The sequence below is a fragment of the Heteronotia binoei genome, chromosome 19 (genome assembly GCF_032191835.1).
Source record: "Heteronotia binoei isolate CCM8104 ecotype False Entrance Well chromosome 19, APGP_CSIRO_Hbin_v1, whole genome shotgun sequence".
Classification (NCBI taxonomy): Eukaryota; Metazoa; Chordata; class Lepidosauria; order Squamata; family Gekkonidae; genus Heteronotia; species Heteronotia binoei.
This window is the reverse complement of record NC_083241.1, coordinates 45,248,915-45,273,675: the sequence shown is the minus strand read 5'-3', so window position 1 is coordinate 45,273,675 and position 24,761 is coordinate 45,248,915. Positions and strand designations below refer to the sequence as shown.

The window sequence follows — 24,761 nt, the reverse complement described above, 5'->3', positions numbered from 1 at the left end:
TTGTTTCCTCTTCCTTATGTAAAGCGAAGAGTTCGTTGTTAGTTCTGGAGCTGGACAGTTTTATTTGTAATGTTCTGTACGTTGGATTTCTCCCCTTCCAAGCAGGAACCTCGCTGGGCTGCAAGTAGCTCAAGTTTTCCAGGAGGAGTAGTGTGGCAGGACGGAACGGGTGCTCTAGAAGGCTGTTGGCTAGGATGTTGCTAGCTGGCAGGTGATACACGATTTCAACGTTTAGAGAACAATATAATTCCATCAATTCTTACAGCTCCGCCTGCCTTATCAGTCAGTAGTTGGTTTGTGGTTGTAGCTCCATAGCCCCAGAGTGACAAGGAGTTCTGTCTCTATCTTGGAGGCAGAGGGTATCTGGATGGAGAGGCTCCAGAGGCATCCTTAGCTCCCCACTTCCCAGCTTCTCTCATGAGGAAATCCCTGCTTCGTTGACTGAACGGCGTTGGTGAGGAGCCTAAGAACATGGAACCCCAAAACTCAAGGGTCACAGAGATGTGGTCCCTCTGACTTCTTTCCATAAAGGAAGTTTTTCTGCTCCCTGAAATCTAAGGAAATGTTAAAAAGGAATGGCCTCAACCCCTTAAAAATCCACTTCAGGGGACGTGTGTGGAAAAAACCTTCATCTTTCCAGAGAAGACACCACCGGCATGCTTCTTTGGAGGTCAGTTGCGGCTGCTCTAACTCAGGATGACAGTTCCCTCAAGGGTCACTTCTGAGAGGAAATGTGAATTTTCCTTTCTTGAGGGCCATGACTCCTCTTCCTGGGCCGTAAGGACTTCAGTGGCTGTTTCTCTCTTTTGCTGTGGTTTCTGTCTTACAGTCCAGATGCTGTTAAAGTCAGTTCCAGAAGGAAACCATAGCCGTAAGGACGAGTTACAGAGGCTGACTAAAGCTGCTGCATTTTATTTACTTAGAAAAAAAAAACATGCCACTTCTTCAGGAACCCTGCCCAAGGCAGCTTTCAGAGTAAAAAATATAAAAAGTAAAAGATATTATAAAAAGAAATGATGCCGTGACTACTCTGTTGGTGGGGATACCGCCCACTGTTTTGGGGCAGCTGATTTCACTCCTCTTTGGATCAGTGTGCCGGGGCGCCATTAGATGGGGGTATTCCATAAGACTAGTTGCATCCCTCTCATCTCTTTCTCTCCTTCCTGGAATCCTCAAAACTGGGCAGATATCAGGATAGCCTGAATTAAACTCAGCAGCCAGGTTCTGTTGCAAGAAAAAAGCCATGGGAATCTTTTCACTCCTCTGGGGTGTCAAAGAAAAAAACTGGTGTTTGGGGAGCTGTCCTGGTCAACAAGCTTATGAAGCACGAAGGGGTTTGGGATGGAAACCCTGAGGTCCTGTCCCAAAAACTTCCCATTCCAATGACTTGACGACCTCTGCAGGCTTGATAAGAACTTTCCTTGCAGTGGTCCCAGTTCACCCACCTGGGTGCTGAATTTAATTCAGGCTAGGCAGATGTCTGCCCAGTTTTGTGTGTCTTTTGGCCCAAGGATGTATCTCAAATTTGTATGTCAGATTTAAGCACTCCCTTTTGATCTCTGATCAGCACTTGGGATATTCCTGAAATTAATGGTAGCAATAGTGACCGGCTTCATGATTCAGGGGGGATCCACTTGGAGTCCCAGCCTAGATCATCATCTGCTAAGCCCTTCCTCCAAAGTACAGGAGCTACATGACCTACGAGCACCAGCCTTATGTCTCGAAGGACAGGGCTTTCTGATAAATCCCCCCCCCCAAAAAAAGTGCGGCTTTATGAATGCAGCATTTGTGGCAACTGCAGCTGAAGTTCTTCCTGCTCCAGATCTGTCAAAACTGGAAGTAGTGGCAAAGCAGTTTCTGGTGTAAACTCTGTTATTTTTGGTGGTCTCTGTGCATCACACAGCTGAGAGCTTGAGCCTCACTTGGGACTCTTTAGAGCTTTTTGTCTTTAATTCCCAGTCGGCAAGGGTGTCCCAGGTACGGTCAGGGTAGCATCTCCTGCTCACTGAACTTTTTCTTTGAATAAACTGTAGCAACGACACCATGTTTTCTTCTCGGATTATAAAAGGGTGGCATTGGGCCAGTCCAGCCACACCCACTTTTGTGCCACCACAAAAAAAAATGCTGTTAACAGATCATTGTACATAGCAGGAGTGGCCAAACTGTGGCTCAGGGGCCACACGTGGCTCTTTCACACATATTGTGTGGCCCTTGAAGCCCCCATTACCCTGTTGACTGGCTTGGAGAAGGCTTCTGTCTCTTTACATCACTCTCCCTAGTCAAGCCAGCTGGCGGCATGGAAAATGCATTTGAAGTTAAAGCTTCCGCCTTTTCCTCCGTCCTCCCCCTCGTCTGTTCCCTTCCTGCTCTCTTATGTTCATGTCTTGCGGCTCTCAAGCGCTTGGCGTTTATTCTATGTGGTTCTTGCATTAAGCAAGTTTGGCCATCCCTGGTACGTAATGATGGTGGTAAAAATTAGTCACAAAAACCTGCATTACAACATTGAAACAATACAACATTTAAACCCTGGCTTGTGCCAGTGGTCAGATGCGACAGGGAGTATGTCATTGATCGCTGTTGACTGCCATTTCAAACTTGCAGAATAGCTCAGAGGGAGTGTTGAGACTATACATGCTGGGGTTTCTCCTCCAGTGCGGAATGCTTTGCTGCTCCCCAGCCTGTCTAAGAGGCAGTGGCTGGTTCCCCCTTCCCTCTCTCACTTTAAAAAAATGGCCCGTAATCGTGGGTATGGTTAATGACTTGTTAGCACAATACATTTAATGAAAACTTTCTAAGACAAAACCTCAGAGAGAATCCTAATCTGTCTAATTTTCCAGCAGCTACTATTGATTACTCATTCAGCGTTCCTTTGTTTTCGCTATCTAATGATATTCTCAAGATTGGATTCTTTAACAACCTGCTGATAGTTGTAAAAGTGTCCCTGAAATTTCCATACATAATGGATTTTTAGTATAACTTAGCTTCATGGGTGCCAGTAGTTGCCACATTTGATATCTGAGCATGTTTTCAGCTGTCAGAAACCAACATCCAGTCAATAATTCAGAGACGTCCTCAGTTCTTGCTTCGTGCGGACTTGGTGGCTGCTTTCAGGCGCCACGACAGGTTTGAGCACGATACAGCATGTCTTTGTGCTCACACACTCTTCTCATGTGTGGAGATGGGAGCCGGAGCTCTTTCCACTGATTTATTTTTCTGTGGAAAACTGTTTGTAAAGATTATTTGTTTCATAATAACAATGAATGGATGCCTTTGTCAGAACATTAGGCAAACTTGCCAGTTTCTGAGTTGTAATTAGTTTATTTGAGGTGATTATTCCTTAAGAATCATGCGTGTACATGTCTATTTTTATTGATTTGTAAAGTGGGGCTCTGGGAAGAGAAAACCTCAGAGTTACAGATTCATTTGTTTGGTGCTTACAATATACTTTCCAGGGCATGAGAGGAAATGTATAAATAAGAATTTAAGTTTTGGTTTTGATATGGAGCAAACAAGTAATGCTGGTGAGGTGTCCAGGTGGTCTCCGCGGCTGAGGGTTAAATTCTGGTGAAACAGATGAGTGGGTGGCCACGTTCATGGTGCATCACGCACAGTGATTTCATTGTACCGAAAAAAGTATGTCAGGTGTCTTCAGTGCCTTTTAAGTTTTCTTTTTTTAAAATCTAAACAGTGTAAAGGAAGTACCGTATTTTTCGGGCGATTAGACACACCGGACCATAAGACGCACCTTCGTCTACGTGCGCAAATGGCCATCTTGGGTGATGCGGGCGCCATTGCAGCCTTCGGGCCGCCTCGGCCGGGGGCCGCACGCAGGCGCGGGAGAAGCATGCCGGCGCCTGCGAAGTGCTGGATTTGCGGTGAGGGCGATCTCGCCGCTTGTCTCCCAGCCAGGCACGCAAGCGCGGGGCAAGCACGCCTGGCTGGGAGACAAGCGGCGAGATCGCTCCCTGCAAAGTGCTGGGTTGGCGATGGGGGCGGAGGGAGCGATCTTGCCGCTTGTCTCCCAGGGGCTGCAGGCCCCTCCCCCCTCATCTTTTAGTATTCGGACCATAAGATGCACGCACTTCCCCCCCCCCACTTTTTTTTGGGGGGGAAGTGCGTCTTATGGTCCGAAAAATACGGTAAATGCTGTAGAATTGCCTCACATTTTTACAAGTATTGCTTTAATAAAAGTATTTTCCTATAAAGCTTTAAATGCATTTAAACATAAGATTTAAACATCATTCAGTATGCATTGTTTTTCCTCATCAAATATTTCAATTCAGGTTTTATTTTGTGTGTGCTTGTGTATGCGTTTGGCTATTAAGACATAAAATTAACTTGAGGAAAGGGAAAGGTCCCCTGTGCAAGCACCAGTCGTTTCCGACTCTGGGGTGACGTTGCTTTCACAATGTTTTCACGGCAGACTTTTAACGGGGTGGTTTGCCCTTGCCTTCCCCAGTCATCTACGCTTTCCCCCAGCAAGCTGGGGACTCATTTTATCGACCTCAGAAGGATGGAAGGCTGAGTCAACCTTGAGCCGGCTACCTGAAAACCCAGCTTCTGCTGGGGATCGAACTCAGGTCTTGAGCAGAGCTTAGGACTGCAGTACTGCAGCTTTAACATTCTGCGCTACGGGGCTCATGGAAAATTAACTTGGAGAACACTTAATTTTTTAAACCAACTTTGAGTCAAACTAACCCAACTCCCCTTCTCGCCTATTAGCCAGAAAACTGAGCATCATGTTATTGTCAGTGATCCATACATTTGCTAACCTACCTTTTGAATTAAATGCATTCCCTACTGAAAGCTGATGCTGGCACCTGGGAAGCTTCTCCAACATTCTTTGGCTCTTAGTTTAGTGATATAATTCTGTGTCCATTAACTTCTCTCGTGGCGACTGAGGTCCCATACGGATTCATTCAGTAGGTATGTTTGCCTTGTGTGGTTAAAACGGATAAAAGGAAGTCCTTCTTCACCCAAAGGGTGATTAACATGTGGAATTCACTGCCACAGGAGGTGGTGGCGGCCACAAGTATGGCCACCTTCAAGAGGGGGTTAGATAAAAATATGGAGCAGAGGTCCATCAGTGGCTATTAGCCACAGTGTGTATATATATGGCCACTGTGTGACACAGAGTGTTGGACTGGATGGGGCATTGGCCTGATCCAGCATGGCTTCTCTTATGCTCTTATGTGACACAGAGTGTTGGACTGGATGGGCCATTGGCCTGATCCAATATGGTTTCTCTGATGTTCTTCTGTGACACAGAGTGTTGGACTGGATGGGCCATTGGCCTGATCCAACATGGCTTCTCTTATGTTCTTATGTCCTTCAGTAAATGAGTACAGGTTTAGCAGACAAGGATCTAGCTAGCTAGAAGAATGTGATCTCTGTGAAGAGACCTGTGTCAGCGCAGGGGCATTGAAGTTCTAAGAAGGAATACACTTGTCTTTGTTCAAAACAAAGTTTCCATTTATTAAGATACAGCAATACTATTCACTACACAGGTTCATTGATACTAATAGCGAGGTGGATACAGGCATAGGCCTTTATTGGCATACATCAAAGCATAGGGGTTTTAAATCACTTCCCATAATAAAGCTGGGGCATTTCTGTTGAGAGGAACCAGTTCCCATATCTGTTATCTCTTCGCCTACCCAGCCTGTCTCTCCTCCCCTGCTGTGGCCTTGCTCGACACCATCGCCCTCTGGTTCCCCCTCCACATTCCCCTGGGGCACTGGTGTTAGTAAAGCAAGGAATTGCATAGCTAGTTAACAGTAAATAAACAGTTCAGGTAATAAAGCAAACTTCAAGGCATACAAGCTGGCAACCTGGGCAGTTGGTCAAGAGCTCGGCAGGGATGATCCAGAGCTGCTTCACACCATCCCAGAGGGAAATTGTCAATTCATTAATACCCCACAGTTCTCCCCAGTGGAGATCCAGACTGACCTACAATACTCGCCCCTTCCCCATTTTATCATCACCCGCACCCCTATAGGCTGAGAGTCTGGGACTGGCCCAAGGTCCCCATCAGGCTTCCGTGGCAGCGTGGAGATCCAGACCCCTCCTCTGACCACGACATCAAGCTGGCTCCCTCGGGCTGCTTACATCCTGCCCCCCTGTGGTGCTCTCAGCACAGCATGGGACTTGGGGAGGCTTGCTCACTTTATTCTGGTATATGGGACTATCAGTGCGATCCCTTAACTGCCTTTGTATTGATTTTTCATGTTGCAAAGAATAGATCGAAACAACTTTGCTAAAACATTTAAAAGGTCAACAGTGATACAGAAGAATGACTCTCTAACATTCTCTAACAGTTGCTTCTTTCAGCTTAGTCAAAGCTTGCCCCTTTATTTATTTACATTATGTTTATATCCCACCCATTCTATGCAGACTCAAGGCGGCTCACAGCACAAAATACACAATAAGCAATATCAAAACAATTAGATAATTGCAATGGTGCTGCTTCAGGCGGATCATATAATATTTTCCTTTCTCAGCATGTGCAGATCCTAGGCAGTTAGTACTAAAGTGTGATAGATCCAGCTGTGGCGGCAGCCCTCTCCCGTCATATGCCATCTAAAACATTTCAGTCTTGCAGGCCCTGCAGAACTGCGATAAGTCCCGCAGGGCCCTGATGGCTTCTGGGAGAGTGTTTCAAAGCATTGGGGCCGCAACCGAGAAGGCTCTTGCTCTGGTGGAATTAAGCCCATTTGGGGGTGGGGGTGCTCTGTTCTGGTACTTCGTGTGTTTTGCAAAGAAATCTCTGTGTCAGTTGACTAGAAGATGAATTTAAAAATTGCAGTCAGATCCTAATTCAGCACTGTTTGTGTCTCGACAAGTTCAGCCTCTTTTCACTTCGGCTTGTTAACTGATATGCTGATAATGAGGCCTTGTGTGTAATTATTGTCAGCCAGCAGGCTTTTAAAGTGAAAGGTAATAAAACTTTCAGAAAACTTGAAACTGGAGTTGTCAGCTGGGAATCTTTCCTGACCTACAGCAATAATATCATGCTAATTCTTAAGCCACCCCCACCTCCCAGTCAACATTTATTTGAACAAGCTGATTTGGGATTGAAGTTTACTTTCACAGCCAACGCTGGCTGTGTTTTGTTAGGGAGGATGTTTTCAAATGTCATTCTTTCCTTTGTTTTGCAGCCCAGTCTGCTTCGGCCAGAGATGGGGCTTGGAAGCCCGAGTCAGATGCCATCCGCAGGGAAAGCGGGAACACCCTATTATCCGTTTTCTGCCACGAATCCCAGGCGAAGGCCTCTCCAGGAGTCATCTTCACTTGGTGAGCAATCCATGCTTATCACTATACTGGCTGCTGCTGCTGTCGCTCTCCTCACAAGCCTGTCTGTTGAAAGCGAAGGGCGGGCCTTTTTTTGTAGCAGGAACTCCTTTGCATATTAGGCCACACCTCCCTGATGTAGCCAATCCTCCTGGCGCTTACAGAAGGCCCTGTAAGAAGGGCCCAGTAAGCTCTTGGAGGATTGGCTACAGCAGAGGGGTGTGACTTAATGTGCAAAGGAGTTCCTGCCACAAAAAAGACCCTGGTTAAGTGGGTTCCTCTTGGCATACAAGGCCAAGGCTTGGGGTGGTGGTGATGAAATCTGTCTCAGTGTAGATGTAGCTTTTCGGGCGGGTGGGGAGCGGTTATGATTCCACGTCACCTTGAAGCTCCTGAGAGTGGATGGCGTGACCCTGATCCTTTGGAGAGCAAAAGTGGAGAGCAGTTGCTACCAGCTTCCCTTTGCAACCCTCCCCCCAGGTGACCTGTGGGTCTTGTGGATGTACACAAACAGAGATTATGACATGCCTAATGTTATCGCTCCTGCTCTTGAAGATTTATCGTTCAGTTGTTTGATCAATAGCGACGGTCATTGTCTGTCGTTCTATGGCAATTAAATGTTTCAGACAGCATTAGGAAGAACTTCTAGTTTGTATAGAGTTGGGACACATGTCTCTTTATGAACTTGTCATAGTTTAGAATTGTATACTGTTTGACATTCGGCTGCCATCTAGCTGATATTGTTGGATATTTTACTGATGATGAAATTCAGCAGCTTGCCCTCTGGGCAGAGAGGAAGGAGTCTTGCCTGTGCTGGTTGTATAAAAGATTCCACAAGGAATCCAAGCCCCCTCCCGCCCCCCAGTCTTTGCTTCTGCTCATGACCTCTGGGTGTCCCCATCAGGTGGTCAGGTGCTTCTGTGAGGCCCCCCACCCTCCTGAGTTAAGTCAGTGCTGAGGCACCAGCCCAAAATGAAGCTTACATTTTGAAAAAGAGGCCCAGAGCATATAAGTTAGGCGTAACCAACATAGTAGATTCCCAGTCTATTCTAGTCACATAGTTGGGAGTAGTAGACTCCAAGCTGCTTGTGAGAAGAGTTGTGCCCGGAGTATCATCACATCCCGTTCTGATTCAGCTCCCTGTGTCAGACCTGCAGGTACAAACCCCACAGTCTGCAGGCTCCTCGTGGTTTGACCTTTCCCTTAGGTTGGGGTGACTCCTGTACTTTCACGAAGCACTGGCTTGAATGAGGTTGCTCACAAGGCTAGTATCTGAGTGCTGTTCTGTTTTGTGTCTCCTTGGGTGCGCTCTTGTGTGAACGGGTTCCCTGAGGCAGCTCATGGATTTGAAGTAGATGTGCAGCTACAGAGCGGTCTTGTTTGTTCCACAGCATAATTAGCTGTACTGAAACGAGTTCTGAAGTGGAAGTTCTGTGGTTTTAGTCATGGATCCTTCTGCCCATTTCCCACCTTTCTTCTATTCTCAAGCCCTCTTTGGAGAGCTTTGCTCATTCTAGCAGTCTTGCTTGGGCATTGCTGCTTGTTTCTGTTTGTTCCTGAAGTGTAGCTAATTGGAAAATTTGTGACTTTTTTTGTGCAGATTCTCTGCAGACAAAGAAAGTAAGGAAGGTGCCTCCTGGTTTGCCTTCTTCTGTAAGTAAAGCTTTGTTTTTAACTTTTGGTAAACACAGCTGAACAGAGAGGTGGACACTCTGTCTATCTAGTCTAGTCACTATTGGATTGCTGACTTACATTTATTGCACAGAGCCAGGTTTCTAATGTCCATCAGAGGCCAGCGTAACACCAGGCCGATGAGACAGTAGCGGCTTCTCAAAGATTTCCTGGTACCCCTTTTGGCAGCCCTTTCCTGCCTCTGCATAGGGGTTTCTAAGGCCTGTGGGAAGTGGGGGAGAGGGACGAGAGAATGTCTCTGATCTTCTTCGTGGTCTCTGTGCATCACACTGATGGGATATAGGCGCCCGCGCCGATCTCGATCGGTATTCTTGAAAGCTGCGGATTTCCGCGCCCCAGGCCCAGTGCGCATGCGCAGAAGCCCCACCGCGCATGCTCACAGGGACCGGAGCGGACATCCCGCCAGTTCTCTTCTGACCGCCGCTTGGATCAGTCGATCTCTCGCTACGGTCGGTAGAAATCCTTTCTTGGAAGTTGCTATCGTTGGATTTATCAGATATTTTATTTGGCTTAGTCCACACAACAGTCTTTTTAAAGACTAAGAGGCGGAAAGAAACATTTTGTTTCGGGACTTTTCTCCTCAGTTCTCTCTTCCCGCCCTTTCCCCCCCCCTCCCCCCCGCATGGAAAAGCGGTGGGGATTTTTCAAGAGGTGCAGGAACTGCGGTAGCAAGATCGCTCCCCCAGACGGGCACGCTCTTTGTCTTTTTTGCCTGGGAGAGACACACATCCCTGACGCGTGTGTTCACTGCGCGAAGTTTTCCCGCCAAACGAAGAAAAACCGCGCGGGACGTTTAGCGGCGGCACTGATGGAAAAAGCTCTGTCGCCTAAGAAGATGTCGACGGCGCAGCACAAGCCGTCAACGTCGGAGTCGCTCGGCACCGACAAGAGCGCCCCCGACGCCGATCGCCCCACGAAGTCGGGCTCGGCATCAAGGTCCGCCTCCTCCACTCCTGCAAAACGGCCAAGGGAGGAGAAGGGACCTCAGCCGGAAGCGAAGAAGAAAAAGTCGGATAAGCATCGGTCGTCCGCGACTTCGCTCCCGACATCGCCATCGCCATCGGAATCGGCAGCGAGAGTTCCACCGTTGAAGCTATTCGCCTCCCCTCGCCGCCGTTCAAGCCCCCCGGTATTGGCATCGATGTCGACGCAAATCGCCATATCCTCCGACTCGGACCGCGACTTTGATCTATCGCAACGATCGGGGGCAGAAGGTAGTCCACCAGATACACATATGGTGGAGGACACTGTTCAATCCCGAACACCGACCCGAGACCCATCGGTCAGCCCCGATCATCGGCGGAACCGAAGCCCCAAAAAGGATCGACCCACTACACCTAGAGAAGACGGCGGGCGCGACTACTCAACCAGCCCTCGGCGTAGTCCCCGGGGTCGACATCGATCCCGAGACTCAGAGGAGAGATCCCGCGTCAGAGATCGATCTCCTCGGAAACCACCGCCCCCAATGTCATGGGATCAGCGGCAGTGGCAATACCTATACGGGTCGTGCCCTATGCCCTCCATGTTCCCCTGGTTCACACCCAGACCTCTGGATTGGGACCAGCAGTCTGAAGCATCAGTACGATCCCGGACGTCGTACAAGCCGAGGCACACTCCGTCGGCGTCGGTGTCAAAACCACCTGACACGACACCGCCAAGGACACAAAAGACTTCCCCACGACGGCGAAGTTCGGAGAGTCGAAAGACCCCTGAGTCACCAAAGGCTCCAGAGACGCCCAAACATTCCTCGGAGCACTCGGGCTCGGTAGAAGGCTCCCCCAGATCTGAGGAAGGTTCTCCCCGGGAAGACCAAGACATCTCCTCCCCAGAGGAACCGGCTCCATCAAGTAAAGTGGGCGAGGAGCTCCCCATATCCCCATCCGAGGACTTGAAATCGTATGGGGATCTAATTAGAAGGATGGCACACACCCTGTCGCTACCGACGGTCCAACCAGAGCCGGTAGTCACCGACAACGTGTTCGATGTCGTCCAGCTAGACACCTCGACGGCCATCGCCTTACCGCTTACAACGGTCATGCTCCACACCACAAAATCGTCCTGGGACAAACCAGCTTCAACACCAATAAGCTCCCGCAGGCTGGACCATATGTATCGAGTCCAGGAATCCACAGCAGAGTTTTTATTTACCCACCCGAAACCAAACTCTGTAGTAGTGGCATCGTCCTCAAAGGCCAGAAAGACAATGCTTCTCCCCCAGACAAAGAAGGGAAGAAACTAGACAACCTAGGCAGAAAGTTCTACACAGCAGGTTCGTTAGGAGTAAAAGTTGCAAACTATGGAGCGTGTATGGGCCGTTATCAATATGCCCTGTGGGACCAATTGTCGGCTCTACCAGACCTGTCAGAACAAACCAAACAGGCAATGAAGAAAATCCAAAGGGAAGGCATTGCATTAGCAAAACAACAAATCAATTCTGCCAAACACGCAGGTGACATTGCAGCAAAGACACTTACCTCAGCGATCACCCTAAGACGTCACTCTTGGTTGCGATCCACGGCGCTCCAGCAGGATACACAATCCTGCATCGAAGATCTCCCATTCGATGGAAGCGGATTATTCAGCTCCAATACCGATACCATACTGCAGGAGATGGATAAAAGTATTAAAACGTCACGCAATTTAGGGGTCCCCATCTCATCTAGGCCCCAAGGGAGACGCTCCTGGAACAAGCCGTGGAACAAGAAGCAGTTCCCCAAGCAGCCTACAGAACAACAATGGAGACCCAAGGGCTCCACACCCTACTCCAAACCTCCGTACAACCCCAAAACGAAGTACTCACCTACTTCATCACAGTCGTCCAGACAAAAGGGGAGTAGACCGTCCAAACAGGGTCTTTGACTGCCCTTCCCCCTGTTTTATCCCTTCCCCTTCGGACCCGGACCATACCAGACTTTTCCCTTATTTCCAGGCATGGTCCATAATCACTACGGACAAATGGGTCTTGTCGATAATCCGGATGGGTTATCAAATAGAATTCAGAGAAAACCCTACAGTTCCCACCGTCATCCACACCAGGGTGTCCCTCACACTACAGACAGAGGTTCAATCCTTGCTCGAGAAAGATGCAATAGAACGGGTGCCAGTCAACCAGATTGGACAAGGTTTTTACTCCCGATATTTCACCATCCCCAAAAAAGATGGAGGCCTTCGGCCCATTATGGACCTACGAGGCCTGAACCATTTCATACCAAACCAGAAATTCAGAATGGTCTCCCTACAAAACATCCTACCCCTACTGAACCAAGGGGATTGGATGGCCACACTGGACCTGCAAGATGCCTACTTTCATGTAACTATACACCACGACTACAGGAAGTTCCTCAGGTTTGCAGTTGGAGACTCCCACTACCAATACAAAGCCTTGCCTTTTGGCCTCTCCACGGCACCGAGAGTTTTTACAAAGACCATGGTGGTGGTGGCAGCTCATCTACGTCTACAAGGGATCACTATCTTTCCTTACATAGACGATTGGCTGCTGGTGGCGAGTTCGAAACCCCTACTACTACAGCACATAGAAGTCACCTTAACCCTTCTGCAAACCTTAGGCCTACAGGTCAACCTAAAGAAATCGGCACTGCAACCCGCTCAGAGGGTGCAATTCATAGGGGCCATTCTGGACTCACAAGTTTGCAGGGCATTCCTCCCGGCACAAAGAGCGGAGGATATCCAATCCCTAATACATATGTTCTTAGTCAACCCTACAGTCACAGCGTTCCAAGTCCAACGCCTCCTGGGCTTAATGGCAGCGACCACGGCAGTACTGAAATTCGCCAGATTCCACATGCGAATGCTACAGTTATGGTTTCTGCGCGTGTTCAACTGTCAGACAGACCTCCCCTCACGCCAACTGACGGTCCCAACGTCAGTAATCTGGACTCTATACTGGTGGCAGGAAAAGCAGAACCTCCTCCAGGGAGCCCCATTTCACAGGCAGACTCCCACATTCACCATAACGACGGATGCATCCTTATGGGGCTGGGGAGCACATGCGAACGATATGTGTGTGGGGGGCAGATGGCCTCAGGGCCTTCTGCGCTGCCACATCAATTTCCTAGAGCTGCTGGCCATACATCATGCCATTCTCTCATTCAGACACCAGATTGTGGGGAGAACGGTAGCGATCTTGACAGACAACACCACAGCCCTATCTTATGTAAACAGACAAGGCGGCACAGTCTCAAGGAAGTTATGCCTTCTAGCGCTACAGATTTGGGAAATCTGCAGAGAGTCGAACGTTACCCTAGTAGCCACTCACCTACCGGGCAATCTGAATGCCTGTGCGGATTACCTCAGTCGGGGAGGGGCCTCACTCCACGAGTGGGAACTCAACTGGGAATTCCTCCTACCAGTGTTCCAGAAGTGGGGCACACCGGAAGTGGATGTCTTTGCCACACGCAACACCGCAAAATGCGACAAATTTTGCTGCAGAGGGGGTGCAGACCCTCTGTCGTTGGGAGATGGGTTACTGATCCCATGGACTCGCTTGCATGTGTACCTCTTTCCACCAATCCCGCTAATTACGAGGGTGATTCACAAGATTCAACTCGAACACCCCAAGGGGATTCTCATCACACCGTGGTGGCCCAGACAGCAGTGGTTCTCTCCGATACTGAGGCTGTCTCATGGAATGTTCCACCAATTTCCGATGAGCCCAGACCTTCTACTGTCGCACGAGGGACGAGTGATTCACCACGACGTGCCTCACTTGAAACTCACGGCATGGAGGCTGGTGTGACGACATTGTCCGATAGAGCCCTGGACGTTATGTTGAATAGTAGAAAATCATCCACGAGAAAATCATATGATTATAAATGGACAAGGTTTATCCAATTTGTGAACAAAACTAACAGGGAACCCAAGACAGCAGGCCTCCCACTAATCCTGGACTTTCTGCTCTCACTCCTTGACAGGGGACTAACGGTGTCATCTGTGAGAATGTACTTAGCAGCCATATCGGCTAACCATGAACAACTTGAAGGCCACTCTGTGTTCTCACACCCTGATACTAAACGGTTCTTAAAGGGCTTGGCCAAGTTGTACCCTGCGGTGCGAATCCCAGCCCCTGCCTGGGACCTCCCAGCGGTACTACGGGCATTAACGGGAAAACCCTTCGAACCCATGGCGACATGTTCCTTGCAATTACTGTCCTGGAAAACAGCCTTCTTGGTGGCCGTTACCTCTGCTCGCAGGGTTGGTGAACTGGCAGCGCTGCGCTGCGACGACCCATATTTAAAATTCAGTACGGAAGGAGTGTGCTTACGTCCTGATGTAACATTTCTTCCGAAAGTAACGTCTGCTTTTCACCTGAATGCAGAAATATGCCTACCCACATACTTTCCTAATCCAAGTACCGACTCCGAAAGGAGACTCCATACACTGGATGTGAAAAGGGCTCTCTCATTCTACTTGCATAGAGTGGGACCTGGACGAAGGGACCCTAGACTCTTTGTCTCGTACTCCACAACATCGCAAGGTGTAAGAGTTTCGTCGCAGCGAATCTCTAAGTGGTTAACCGAGACTATAAAACTGTGCTACCTGTTGAACAAGCAACCTCTGCCAAGACAGATTAGAGCTCATTCCACGAGAGCCCTAGCTACTTCGGCAGCCTTTATGAGAGGAATACCACTGAAAGACATTTGTGATGCTGCCACTTGGTCCTCCTCGCATACGTTTATCAACCATTATGCGCTGGACCTGAACTGGCGTAGACGCTCATCAGTGGGCCGTGCGGTGCTTCAAGAGGTTTCTCGCTGATGGACCGTTGCACCCTCCTCCAGGTAGGACTTTGGCTTGCTAATCTCCCATCAGTGTGATGCACAGAGACCACGAAGAAGATAAACAGGTTTCCTACCTGTAACTGATGATCTTCGAGTGGTCATCTGTGCAGTCACACTACCCGCCCTCCTTCCCCTCCGCTGCCGGTCCATCTATACGGGCTTACGCAGCGGTCAGAAGGAACTGGCGGGATGTCCGCTCCGGTCCCTGTGAGCATGCGCGGTGGGGCTTCTGCGCATGCGCACTGGGCCTGGGGCGCGGAAATCCGCAGCTTTCAAGAATACCGATCGAGATCGGCGCGGGCGCCTATATCCCATCAGTGTGACTGCACAGATGACCACTCGAAGATCATCAGTTACAGGTAGGAAACCTGTTTTTGCTGTACCTGTGTTGTTTCGCCTCTTATTGGAGAGGCAGTATAGCCTTTTTGGCCCATTAGATGCCTTGCTGGGAGAGGGAAGGACCGGTGTACCTTTGCTGCCAAATGCAGTAGCTCAGGCTGAAGAAGATGAGAAATGGGATGCAGAAAAGCCTGCAGGATAAGGAAGTAGAGGAAGGGAAGCAGGAAGGGTGGTGATTCATAGGGAGACAGGAGAGATGGTGCTGTGGGGAGGGGCAGGTGGAATTGAAGAGGGAGAAGCCAGAGTGCAGAGTCCCGAGAAGATTGGGTCTGTGTGCTCCAAGCCAGAGCACGTGCACTGTGGCAAAGGAAAGAACTTAACGGAGAGGGTGTCAGGGAGCCTTGTGATGAGGTGAGAAGAAAGCAGAGAGGGCATCCTCCTCTCTGTTGGGTGCTGAGAGAAAAGGGAGCCTGTCCAAAGGAAGAGAAAGGGAGCACCCAGAGGACCTCTGGCCATCCTGAGTCGCCAGCCAGCCTCGTGAAGGTGTCCCTCTGAGCGACGTGAGCCGCACAGCTCTGGTCAAGCGACACCTTTGCTGTGTGTTGTTTTCATATTGTGGTGGCAGTTATTTGTAGAAAATTTCGTACCCATTTACCTACTTATCCCTGTCATGCGAATTCCTCTCAGGGGAGGAGAGGTGGCCCAGGAACTGTGGGAGAAAATCTCCCCATTCTTGTCTTTTGATGTTTAATTAGTCATTATGTTGCTGAACAGGAGGACAGACAGAGATTAATAGCCCAGAATGGTAGAAATTTACATTCGTAATAATCCCAGTGGAGCTGAAGACATTAAGATTCGTGGGACACTTCGTGGGCTCTGCCTGCCTCAATAGGACTGCAGTTATTAATATGCATAAATCACCAAGTCAGATGTTCCTGGGGAAGCCCTGGTGGGTTTTCAGGCCCTTCATTAAGCCTTTTCTAACTTGAGCCCAGCATCAGGAAGACTTTCAAGCAACTGGTTTGCTGACCCCTCTTGCTAAAAATGTCTCCTTGGAGAATTGGGGGCTTTGATGGAAAGGGCTTGGAGGGGCCTTGGGTTTTTTTTTTTTTAAAGAAAATCATTTACAGCTGTGATAAATCTAATGCTTTGGGGTTGCTTTATGATATTACATTCATTACAATTAAAAATTGGTTTATCCTTGAATCTGCATGTAAAATTCACACAACTAAAGGCAGAATTCTCTGCTCTCCCCCCCCTTCCACCACCCCCCTTTTCAGAGCAAATAAGCGGGGAGGGGGCCCGGGAGAGATGCAGGCCACGCTCCTTTGTTGTGTAAATGGAGGTGTGGGGCTTTTATTCAGCACTACTTAACACACATGGCGCAGGTGCACTCTGGGGATGAGTCATTGCTGAAAGCGGCGCTGGCTGAATAGGAGAGCAGAACGGGCCGGTTCTTTCTGCCTGGCCTCAGTTCTGAAGTGGGGGCAGTGTGGCGGTTTTGTCTGTCCTCCTCCTCCTCCTCTGTTGTGTGTTCTGCACAAGGATGGAGACCCAGCTCCTCTCCTCATGGCCGGCGTGTCTTCTTCCAGATGTCACCAAGAGACACTTTGGGTCCGGAAAGGGGGGGCCCTGCTGAGCCTGCAGCCTACCTGGGGGGCCCGGCTGGCAGCTGGAGGCACTGGGGAAAGCTTTTGCCTGCATCACACCCCCGCTGAATAGCCGCTAAGCACAACTATTCTCCCAACATCCAGGAGCCCTATTTCCCCACCCCCACCACCCCAAGCAGCAGCTAAAAATACTTCTCCCCCCCCCACTAATGACTTCAGTGTTTTTAAAAAAGGAAAAGAAACAGGCTGAAAGAGGCGATGTCATTTATTACCCAAAATTAGCAATACAGAATCAAATTACCAACCGTCGTCTTGCACAGCCGTGTGATGAGAGGAAACAATATTGGAAAATCTTTTTCTTACCCAGAAATGGAATTAGTAGTAATGCCGCCCTTCCCTGCAGAGACACGCGTTCTGTTTTCTCTTTAAATTCTCAGTGGCCAGTGATGGGAGCAGAACAGTCACTGGAAACCACTGTGAAGCAGACATATTTTGTAGTTAATTAATAGCTTTACGTCACTGATGGTGGTGGCTCATTTTACAGCAGCGAAGGTTTTTATATGCAAGTCGGTTGAGGTGGTCTCCCCCCCCCCCCCCCCGGTGGATATGATGATTTGGCAATCTTTGACACTCGTTTCTGTCAGAGTTTGGTAAAATGTATCCCAGGCTCGCTCTCTCCTGTGGGCTTTTGAGTCTGGCAAGCAGGGAAGGCGTGGAGGAGGCCAGGGCTGCCCGGGACGGAGCAGGGAGCTGGCAGCATGTACTGCCCGGGCTTCGACTGGTACTCCGTCATCTTCCGACTAGAACACCTTATGGGATTCTTGCAGTGTTGGGAGGTGATGTCTGCATGTGGAATGTGGTGCTTTCACATCTGGGTCACCCACAGGGAGCGGAACTCTTCTCCGACTGGCTGCAGGAGGCTCCTGGCAGGTGGGGCTGACTTGCCCGGCCCGGCAGCTGAATCCAAGCCGAGGAGCTCCAGGGAATGAAGCATCAGGCAGAGGAGGATGGTTTCTGGCAACAAAAAGCAGTTATTTCACACCCTACAGAGCAAGTGGGGCGGAAAACCCTTCCAAGATGCAAACTGACAGCAGAAGCAGGATAAGCACTGGGTTTTGTTTGCTTTCTGTTAAGCATGTTTTCCCCGCTGTATTAAGACCATAAGAACATGAGAAGAGCCCTGCTGGATGAGACCAGGGGGGTTCCATCCAGTCCAACATCCTGTCTCACGCAGAGCTCTACCAATCCCTCCAGAGGGCCAACAACAGGGCACAGAGGCTGAGGCCTCCTCCTCTGATACTGCCTCATGGTGCTGGGATTTGGAGGTTGACTGCCTCTCTTAGTGTCTTTAAAAGCCAGCTTGGTGTCGTGGTGAAGTGTGCGGACTCTGATCTGGGAGAACTGGGTTTGATTCCCCACTCCTCCACTTGCAGCTGCTGGAGTGGCCTTGGGTCAGCCAGAGCTCTGGCAGAGGTTGTCCTTGAAAGGGCAGCTGCTGTGAGAGCCCTCTCAGCCCCACCCACCTCACAGGGTGTCTGTTGTGGGGGAGGAAGATAAAGGAGATTGTGAGCTGCTCTGAGATACAGAGTGGAGGGTGGGATATAAATCCAATATCATTATAATCAAAAAGCATTTCTAAATCTCTGGGTTCAAGAACCTTCACTTTTGTTCTTATGTTTTTAGTTGCTGCAACACTATCTGGAAAGCAGTGCTTGTCTAGAAGGCTCCCTGCTTGTGGCCAGCCATGGTTTCACATTTGTGAGATGATCTGTAGTTTGGGATGTTAAATTTAAAACATTCAAATGCGACTGCAGAGTCTCTGGGTGAGCTTAATATGAACTCAGCAGTTTTCCTAACGACATTTTGTCAAGCATTAAAACATTCTCAGCTCTTAAACCACTTTAAAAAGATTGAATCCTACCCTTTCACATTAGGTAAGGACTGAGTAACATTTCGGCATATTAGTGTCTGTGGCTTAAATGTAACAACTGTAATAATTAAGTGGAATAAGAGTAATGGCATTTGCAAAGCTCACATTTCATTCCTTCAGGTTAATTTGCTCCTGCAAAGACTGACTTCCCAGATAGGACAGGCAAAAGGTGGGGAAGGAGGAGGAGGGGAGAACCGGCTCAGCTTAACGGAGAGCAGCCTTGCTGGCATTTGGGGGTTTGTGGGCACAGAGAAGAGGGACTAGAGAGCCTCAGCCTGGTGAGTGTTCTGCAGACCAGGTCCTCCGCAATGTGGGGCAGGAAAAGCTACCCTCTCAGTGTGTGAATATCGTCTCAGCTGTTGAAGGAACCGGGAGCTGCGTTTGGTCAGCAAGGAACATTCAGCAGGACTAATCGCTGGACATTCTGTGCTCCAGACAGCTGTTTGGTATTCAAAATAACGTCTGTCAGAAAAGTATGAATAAGTTTAGAAAAGTGGATGTATCTGAATGTGGAAGGTCAGCTGGTGTGGGGGGCGGGGCGTGAAAACACTGAGTGGCGATACGCTGCAACCCCCACCCCCTTCCGCTATACGGGAGCTGAAACTAGTATTCTTGTCTTAATGGGATTAGTCTCTGTTACAGAAACTTTGATAAATGCATATTTTCCTTGTGACGCTCTCTGCATGACGATGCATCTTTTGTCATTTTTTCCTCCTTTGCAACTCGAAGATGCATGGCATTCCTTGCTTTCAGTTACCTTTGACCATCAGCACTGCACAGTTAATGCCTGTACTGGGTTCTTGTGTTTAGAAGCAAATGTGGGATTTAAACAGCTGACAGCTTGCACTTTCCTCTTGCCCCGGCATCCTAACAGTGACGTAACCATCATTTAGTTGGACTGGAACATTTAACGTCCATTGGGGAAACTGTGAAGAGGAAGTGCTTCTGTGCAATCCCTGTGTATGCTGCCGAAGTCTCCCTCCCGGAGCAGGCCAGCCTGGGGCTCTCGGCCTTTCCAAGCACACTGTGGTCTGGGGGCAGGAAGAAGGGGGGGAAATCCGCCTGTGGGAAGCAGCGAGGCCCCAGCAAGGCCAACTCACTTCCTCTGCTTAACGCACTCTCGCCTTTATTTCCTGCAGTTCCTGTTCCTGGCCACCACCTGAGGGGAAGAGCCTTGAGTTCCGTTTTACAGACATTGAACAGAGAGAGGTGCCTGCCTAGTGACTTGAACCCACACCCCCTAGGCAAAATTGTAGTGGCTTGAACCACCTGTCCCGGCTGGTGCTCCTTTAAAGGTCTGCCCGCTTAAATGCCTGGCTATGGATGACAAGAGATGGCAGCTCCCCAGCTGTATTCCAGTCAGTCCATTTTGCGTGCTGCAGAAAGAAGCTTCCCTCCCTTCCCTTTGTCTCCTTGCCTCTCCATCTCCCTGGGGATGTGTGCGCTTTGGAAAGGACCTATAGGCCCCTCTGTTTTCCAGCTGCCTCACTCACTACCCAGTGATAAGACGGCATGGCCCAGAACTTCCCCCCTCCCCCTCCCCAGGAGTGGCCTTGTGGGACCTGCCCGTAGCATTTCCTGTGGCTGTGGCTGCCAAGGTCTGTGGCGGGCTGTCAAGCAAAATTAGACTTCCTTTTGCTAGTTTAAAATTCCTTGCATGTTTGTTTCCCTGAGGTGGTTCTAGATTACAGATAGTTTTATCAGAGGGAAGGGTTAGATTAGACAGCCACCTACAGGAAACTGCCAAAACAGCATCCTGACATTGCTGCTTGGTTTGGGGCCAATGCAAAGTGGTACTAAAAGCATCTAAGTAAGAAAATCAGAAGAGGGGGCTCCTTCGCCCCCATTTCATATTTTAAAAACTACTTTTAGTTCTCTCTCTCTCACACACACACAGAAAGAGAGAGAATATTTGTCATTTTGGTCCCAAGTGTATGCTTGAAGGGCTGCCTAAAGGTCATGTTGTCTTTCACTGCTAGTTTGAGTTGAGAGATTCTCTTAGATCTACTTCCCCCTCTTTTCAGTGGAAGAGCAAGATCCTGTCTTTTCCATTGCCTTTTATTTCTCCCTTTCTATATGACCTGCAAATGGGGAAGGTTTCTTTGAAGGAATAATTTCTGTCAAACTGAGAACTAGGGACAGATTATAGAACTTTCTTTTTGAAGCAATTTGGTTGTATAGTGGGATGTGCTGAAACCTGCTGACAACTGCCTGGATAAATGTGATGTTCCCTGCAGAGAGATCCACCTAGGAGCTTCCAGGCCTGGCTATTTCTCTGTCCTAATAGCAGTGTGTTTTACTGGGAATGAGATGGCTTCGGTGGTGGCTGCAGGAAGAGATGTAGGAATGGAGGAGAAGCCAGAGATTTGAACAGACAGTGCTGAAGAACTGGAAGTAATGAGCTAATGGTTCCCCCTACACACACGCTCTGCAGGGAAGACCGTCTATACTACAGGTGGGCAGCCGTGTTGCTCTGAAGCGGCAGAACAGAGTTTGAGTCCTGTGGCACCTTCAAGACCAACAACTTGGAATAAATGTGGTTAGTCTTAAAGGTGCCACTGGACTCAAGCTCTGTTCACGTATACTACAGTTCATCATAGAAATATGGGCTGGGCGTGGGAGAAAAAGGAATTGTTTTGTGGGGGGATTTGTCTTCCACAGTGGTAGCCACTTCCAGTCATGTCAGCCTTTGGGAACAGGCATGTATTTATGCACACCTCCTCTGACTTCTTCTAAATGGGCGGGGGGGGGGTGTGTGACCAGGATTTCCAAGTGAGCGTGATGAGCTGGGTGTGCAGGAAGGAGGAGCAGCGTCTGGGTAGCTGTGTGCTCCCACCTTCGTGGCAGTGGCCACAGCAGGCACAGGTGATGTTGCAGCAGCAGGCTCCCCGTCCACTAGTGGAAGGATGGACAAGCAGGCCTCAGATCCTGAAAAGCTCCAAGGATTCATCGCAGGGGATCCCAGATGCTGATGCATCTCTGCAGAGCAACACGGTTTGTATTTAGAGGCACTCGCCTCTTCCTTACTTCCGAGCTGTAGCCAAAACCTCTTTGCACAGCGATCTGTGGCGTTCGTGCGGGAATCAGGGAAGGGCTTATTTATTTATTATTTCGATGTGCGTAGTGCCCCCTCCCTCACAAATTAAGGCTCGGAGCAGTTCACAGTAGTGGGAAAACAGAGGTAATAAATATTGTAAAACAGTATGAAAAGCAAACAGCTTGCAACTGATAGTGGTGGATCCAGCATTAAGCCCCCTCAGATGCACTTAACTGGCAGAAGAGCTCAGCCACACAAGCCCTGAGCAATGTGGGGAGGTCCTGCAGGGCTCCAGTTTCATCTGAGAGGGCATTCCACCGGCACAGGCCTAGCCCTCACCCTGGGGGGTGCCAGACATGCAGTGCGAGGTCCCCACACTGCAAGATGGCAACTGGGGTGTGTGTGTGTTTCCTGCTGGTGGATTCACCCTGTCAAACGGTATGTGTGAGCTTCAGAAGTGTGGATCCAGAGACTGACACGGTTCTGGCTACAGAAGGGTTACTGAGAACAGGCGCTCTGGTATTGAACTGCAAATCCTACATTTATTCTTCTTTGTTCATAAAATCGGGCTAAATCTTTTGTCATACTTGGGCGCAAGGAAGAATAATCTGTGTCATGCCTTAGTCCTAGGACAATTGTAGATTTTAGAAAATCTTAAGCTATGCTGGCCTATCTTGTCTGAAGTATGCACATTAGCATGGGTGCTTCACTAATAGCGTTGCTGTCAGTCAGAGGTCGTTCTGGAGCCAAAGCGGGCCCCTGGTTGCTGGCCGGAAGAGGAGTTTGCCCCATTCTGCTTGACAAAGGTCAAAACTTGTACCTTGACTTTGGCCCAGGGACAACCAGGCAGCCAGTGGATCTGGGCTCGAAAGATCTTCTCTGGACTGATCCCTGAAGATGCTCCCCAGACCAAACCACTGTCTTCTAGCCTGTCTCACCCTCAAGGTGGGGAGGGGAACATTGCAAGTAGAAACGGAATGAGAGTTGGCCAGGATGTCAGCAAGAAAGAGAGAAATATGGATGTTCGGCTTCACGTGTGGCTTTCCTTGCTCTTAAATCACAGCAGACTTTGTGGCAGAAATTATATTATTGGAAGTGAGGGTTAAATCTTCCTGTCACATTTTGCAAGCCTTTTGTGTTTCTCTGCGATGCATTAAGTTCAGTTAAGTGGATTTTGTTGCAGCACTTCATGAAATGACCGTTGTAAGAGCTTGGTCACATCCTAATTTCTGCTCTCTGCTTTCTTCCCTTCCTACTTTTAAGTTAAATTTATTCTGGGGATTCGGCATGGATGGATTTGACAGCTAACACTATTTTGAATTCCCCGACAGAGGCTTTATAAATGACTGGGTGTGTGAATTGAAGGTGCCAGCTTATAATAATGGAGGCTTGCACAGAAGTTTCATATTTAGCTCTCCTCTTTTTCTCGTTACCTGATTCATTCTTTTAAGGCCATGCTTTGTTGATGGAATTGATAATTCCGATTCTCTGCCTTTTGTAAAGATCAGCCCTCTTGCTGGAAAGGGACAGAGCAGCAGCAAACACAGCCAGAGGAAAATGCGCAATAAATAAAGGGTTGAATTTTTTTCTTGGCTGCTAGTGGCATACTTAAGGTAACCCCCAAAGTTTTTTGATTTCTACAACCAACTCGAGAGTTTAAACTCCTCCCCCCCCCCCTTTGTTCAGGCAAGGGTTAAAAACAAGCTGGGCTTTCTTTGGAGGGCCTGGGGGGGTGGGGGTTGTGTGTGTGTTTTGGTCCAGGCAGGGATCCTCCTCCGGCACGTGGTCCCATCCCAGGCGTGTTCTGGGGCACATTTGTGAAAGTGAGAAGGAGATTTGGAGAGATCCAGGGGAAGGTCTGGCTGGCCAGGCAGGAAGTCGGGTCTCTGCTGCCAGACGTGCTCTCCTTAGATGAAAGCTACAACACTAACCAGGGTTTTTACATTGAGTTCCCTTTGCAGCCTTTTTAGCCACAGAACAAATAGTTTTTCTGCAGTCCTTTTGGTTGCAGAACAAATCATTCCTCGGTTATGGCCGCAGCTATGAACTAATGCTCTTTTGGCAGAATTATCGGGTCTTGCCCCCGTTGCAGAAAACTTGTCTACCGCTAAAAAGCAGCACTAGCTTGGTCGGATGCGCCAGAAGCTCAGAGCGCCAGTTTGAGTTCAGCACCCGCGCAGCGCACACCCCGTTTCCCTGCCGGAGATGGTTCAGTCCTGCTTTGCATAAATTCCTTCTGAGTAGCTCCATGTGTGCTTCCCTCCCTTGCCGTGTGTGATCTGGCGGATTGATGTCGTGGAGGGAAGCGGTGCACTTTGACTGCGGGCGGTGTTGTTCTTAGACCAAATATGTATTGTGCCTACCCAGTACCTGGAATGAGCAGCAACTCTCTGATGTATTATTACAATGGGAAAACGGTAAGGGGGCTTTCCTTTCGCTCCGAAAGTTTCCAAACTCTTCTCCCGCACTGCTGGTAACGTTCTGTCTCCTCTGGTCTGGTTGAGCCGTTAGATTTCTTCTAATGACACAGTGTTTACTTTCACTCTAGACTTGTGTTTATTTTATACAGCTTTCCCTTTGCAAGCACACTGACATTTCTGAGCCATTTAGAAACGTGTTTGGAAGAGTGGGAGGATATTTCTGTTTCATCCAGATGAGAAAATGAAAACCATTCTAGATCGTTACTTAAAAAAACAATGTGTGGCGATACGGGGGGTTGTTTGAGAAAGCTGTCAGCTGGCAAAACTGGCATTTCCTGTTTGGAGTTTGACGCTTGGATACTGTTCTGCTCTTTATCATCTGAGTTCAATTTGAATCTTTTTTTGACCGGGGGGGGGGGGGAACCGTATTCTGGCCCATATAGTTTGATTCATAAATCTGAACGCTCTGGAGACTAAAATATCTTTAAGAGCCTTGTGAGTAAAAGTAGATTGCGCCCATTCAGAAGATTAAAGTTATAAAGCGGGTTATTCTCGTTGGCGTTTGAAAGATAGATGTGTGTTCCAATCTGGTGCTTAGCTTTTGTCTATTTGGATGTTGCATAATATACATTAATCATGGGGGGG

At 48.9% G+C, this 24,761-nt stretch overlaps 1 protein-coding gene across 1 annotated transcript in view; it reads left to right on the top strand.

Moving 5' to 3' along the window:
- The window catches only part of TCF12 (transcription factor 12), a 135,459-nt gene that overhangs the window by 70,393 nt on the left and 40,305 nt on the right, over positions 1-24,761 (top strand). The window contains exons 7-8 of the mRNA XM_060260009.1: positions 7,158-7,293; positions 8,891-8,943. Of these exons, the coding sequence (XP_060115992.1) occupies positions 7,158-7,293; positions 8,891-8,943 (189 nt within the window). The remainder of the gene's footprint in view (positions 1-7,157; positions 7,294-8,890; positions 8,944-24,761) is intronic.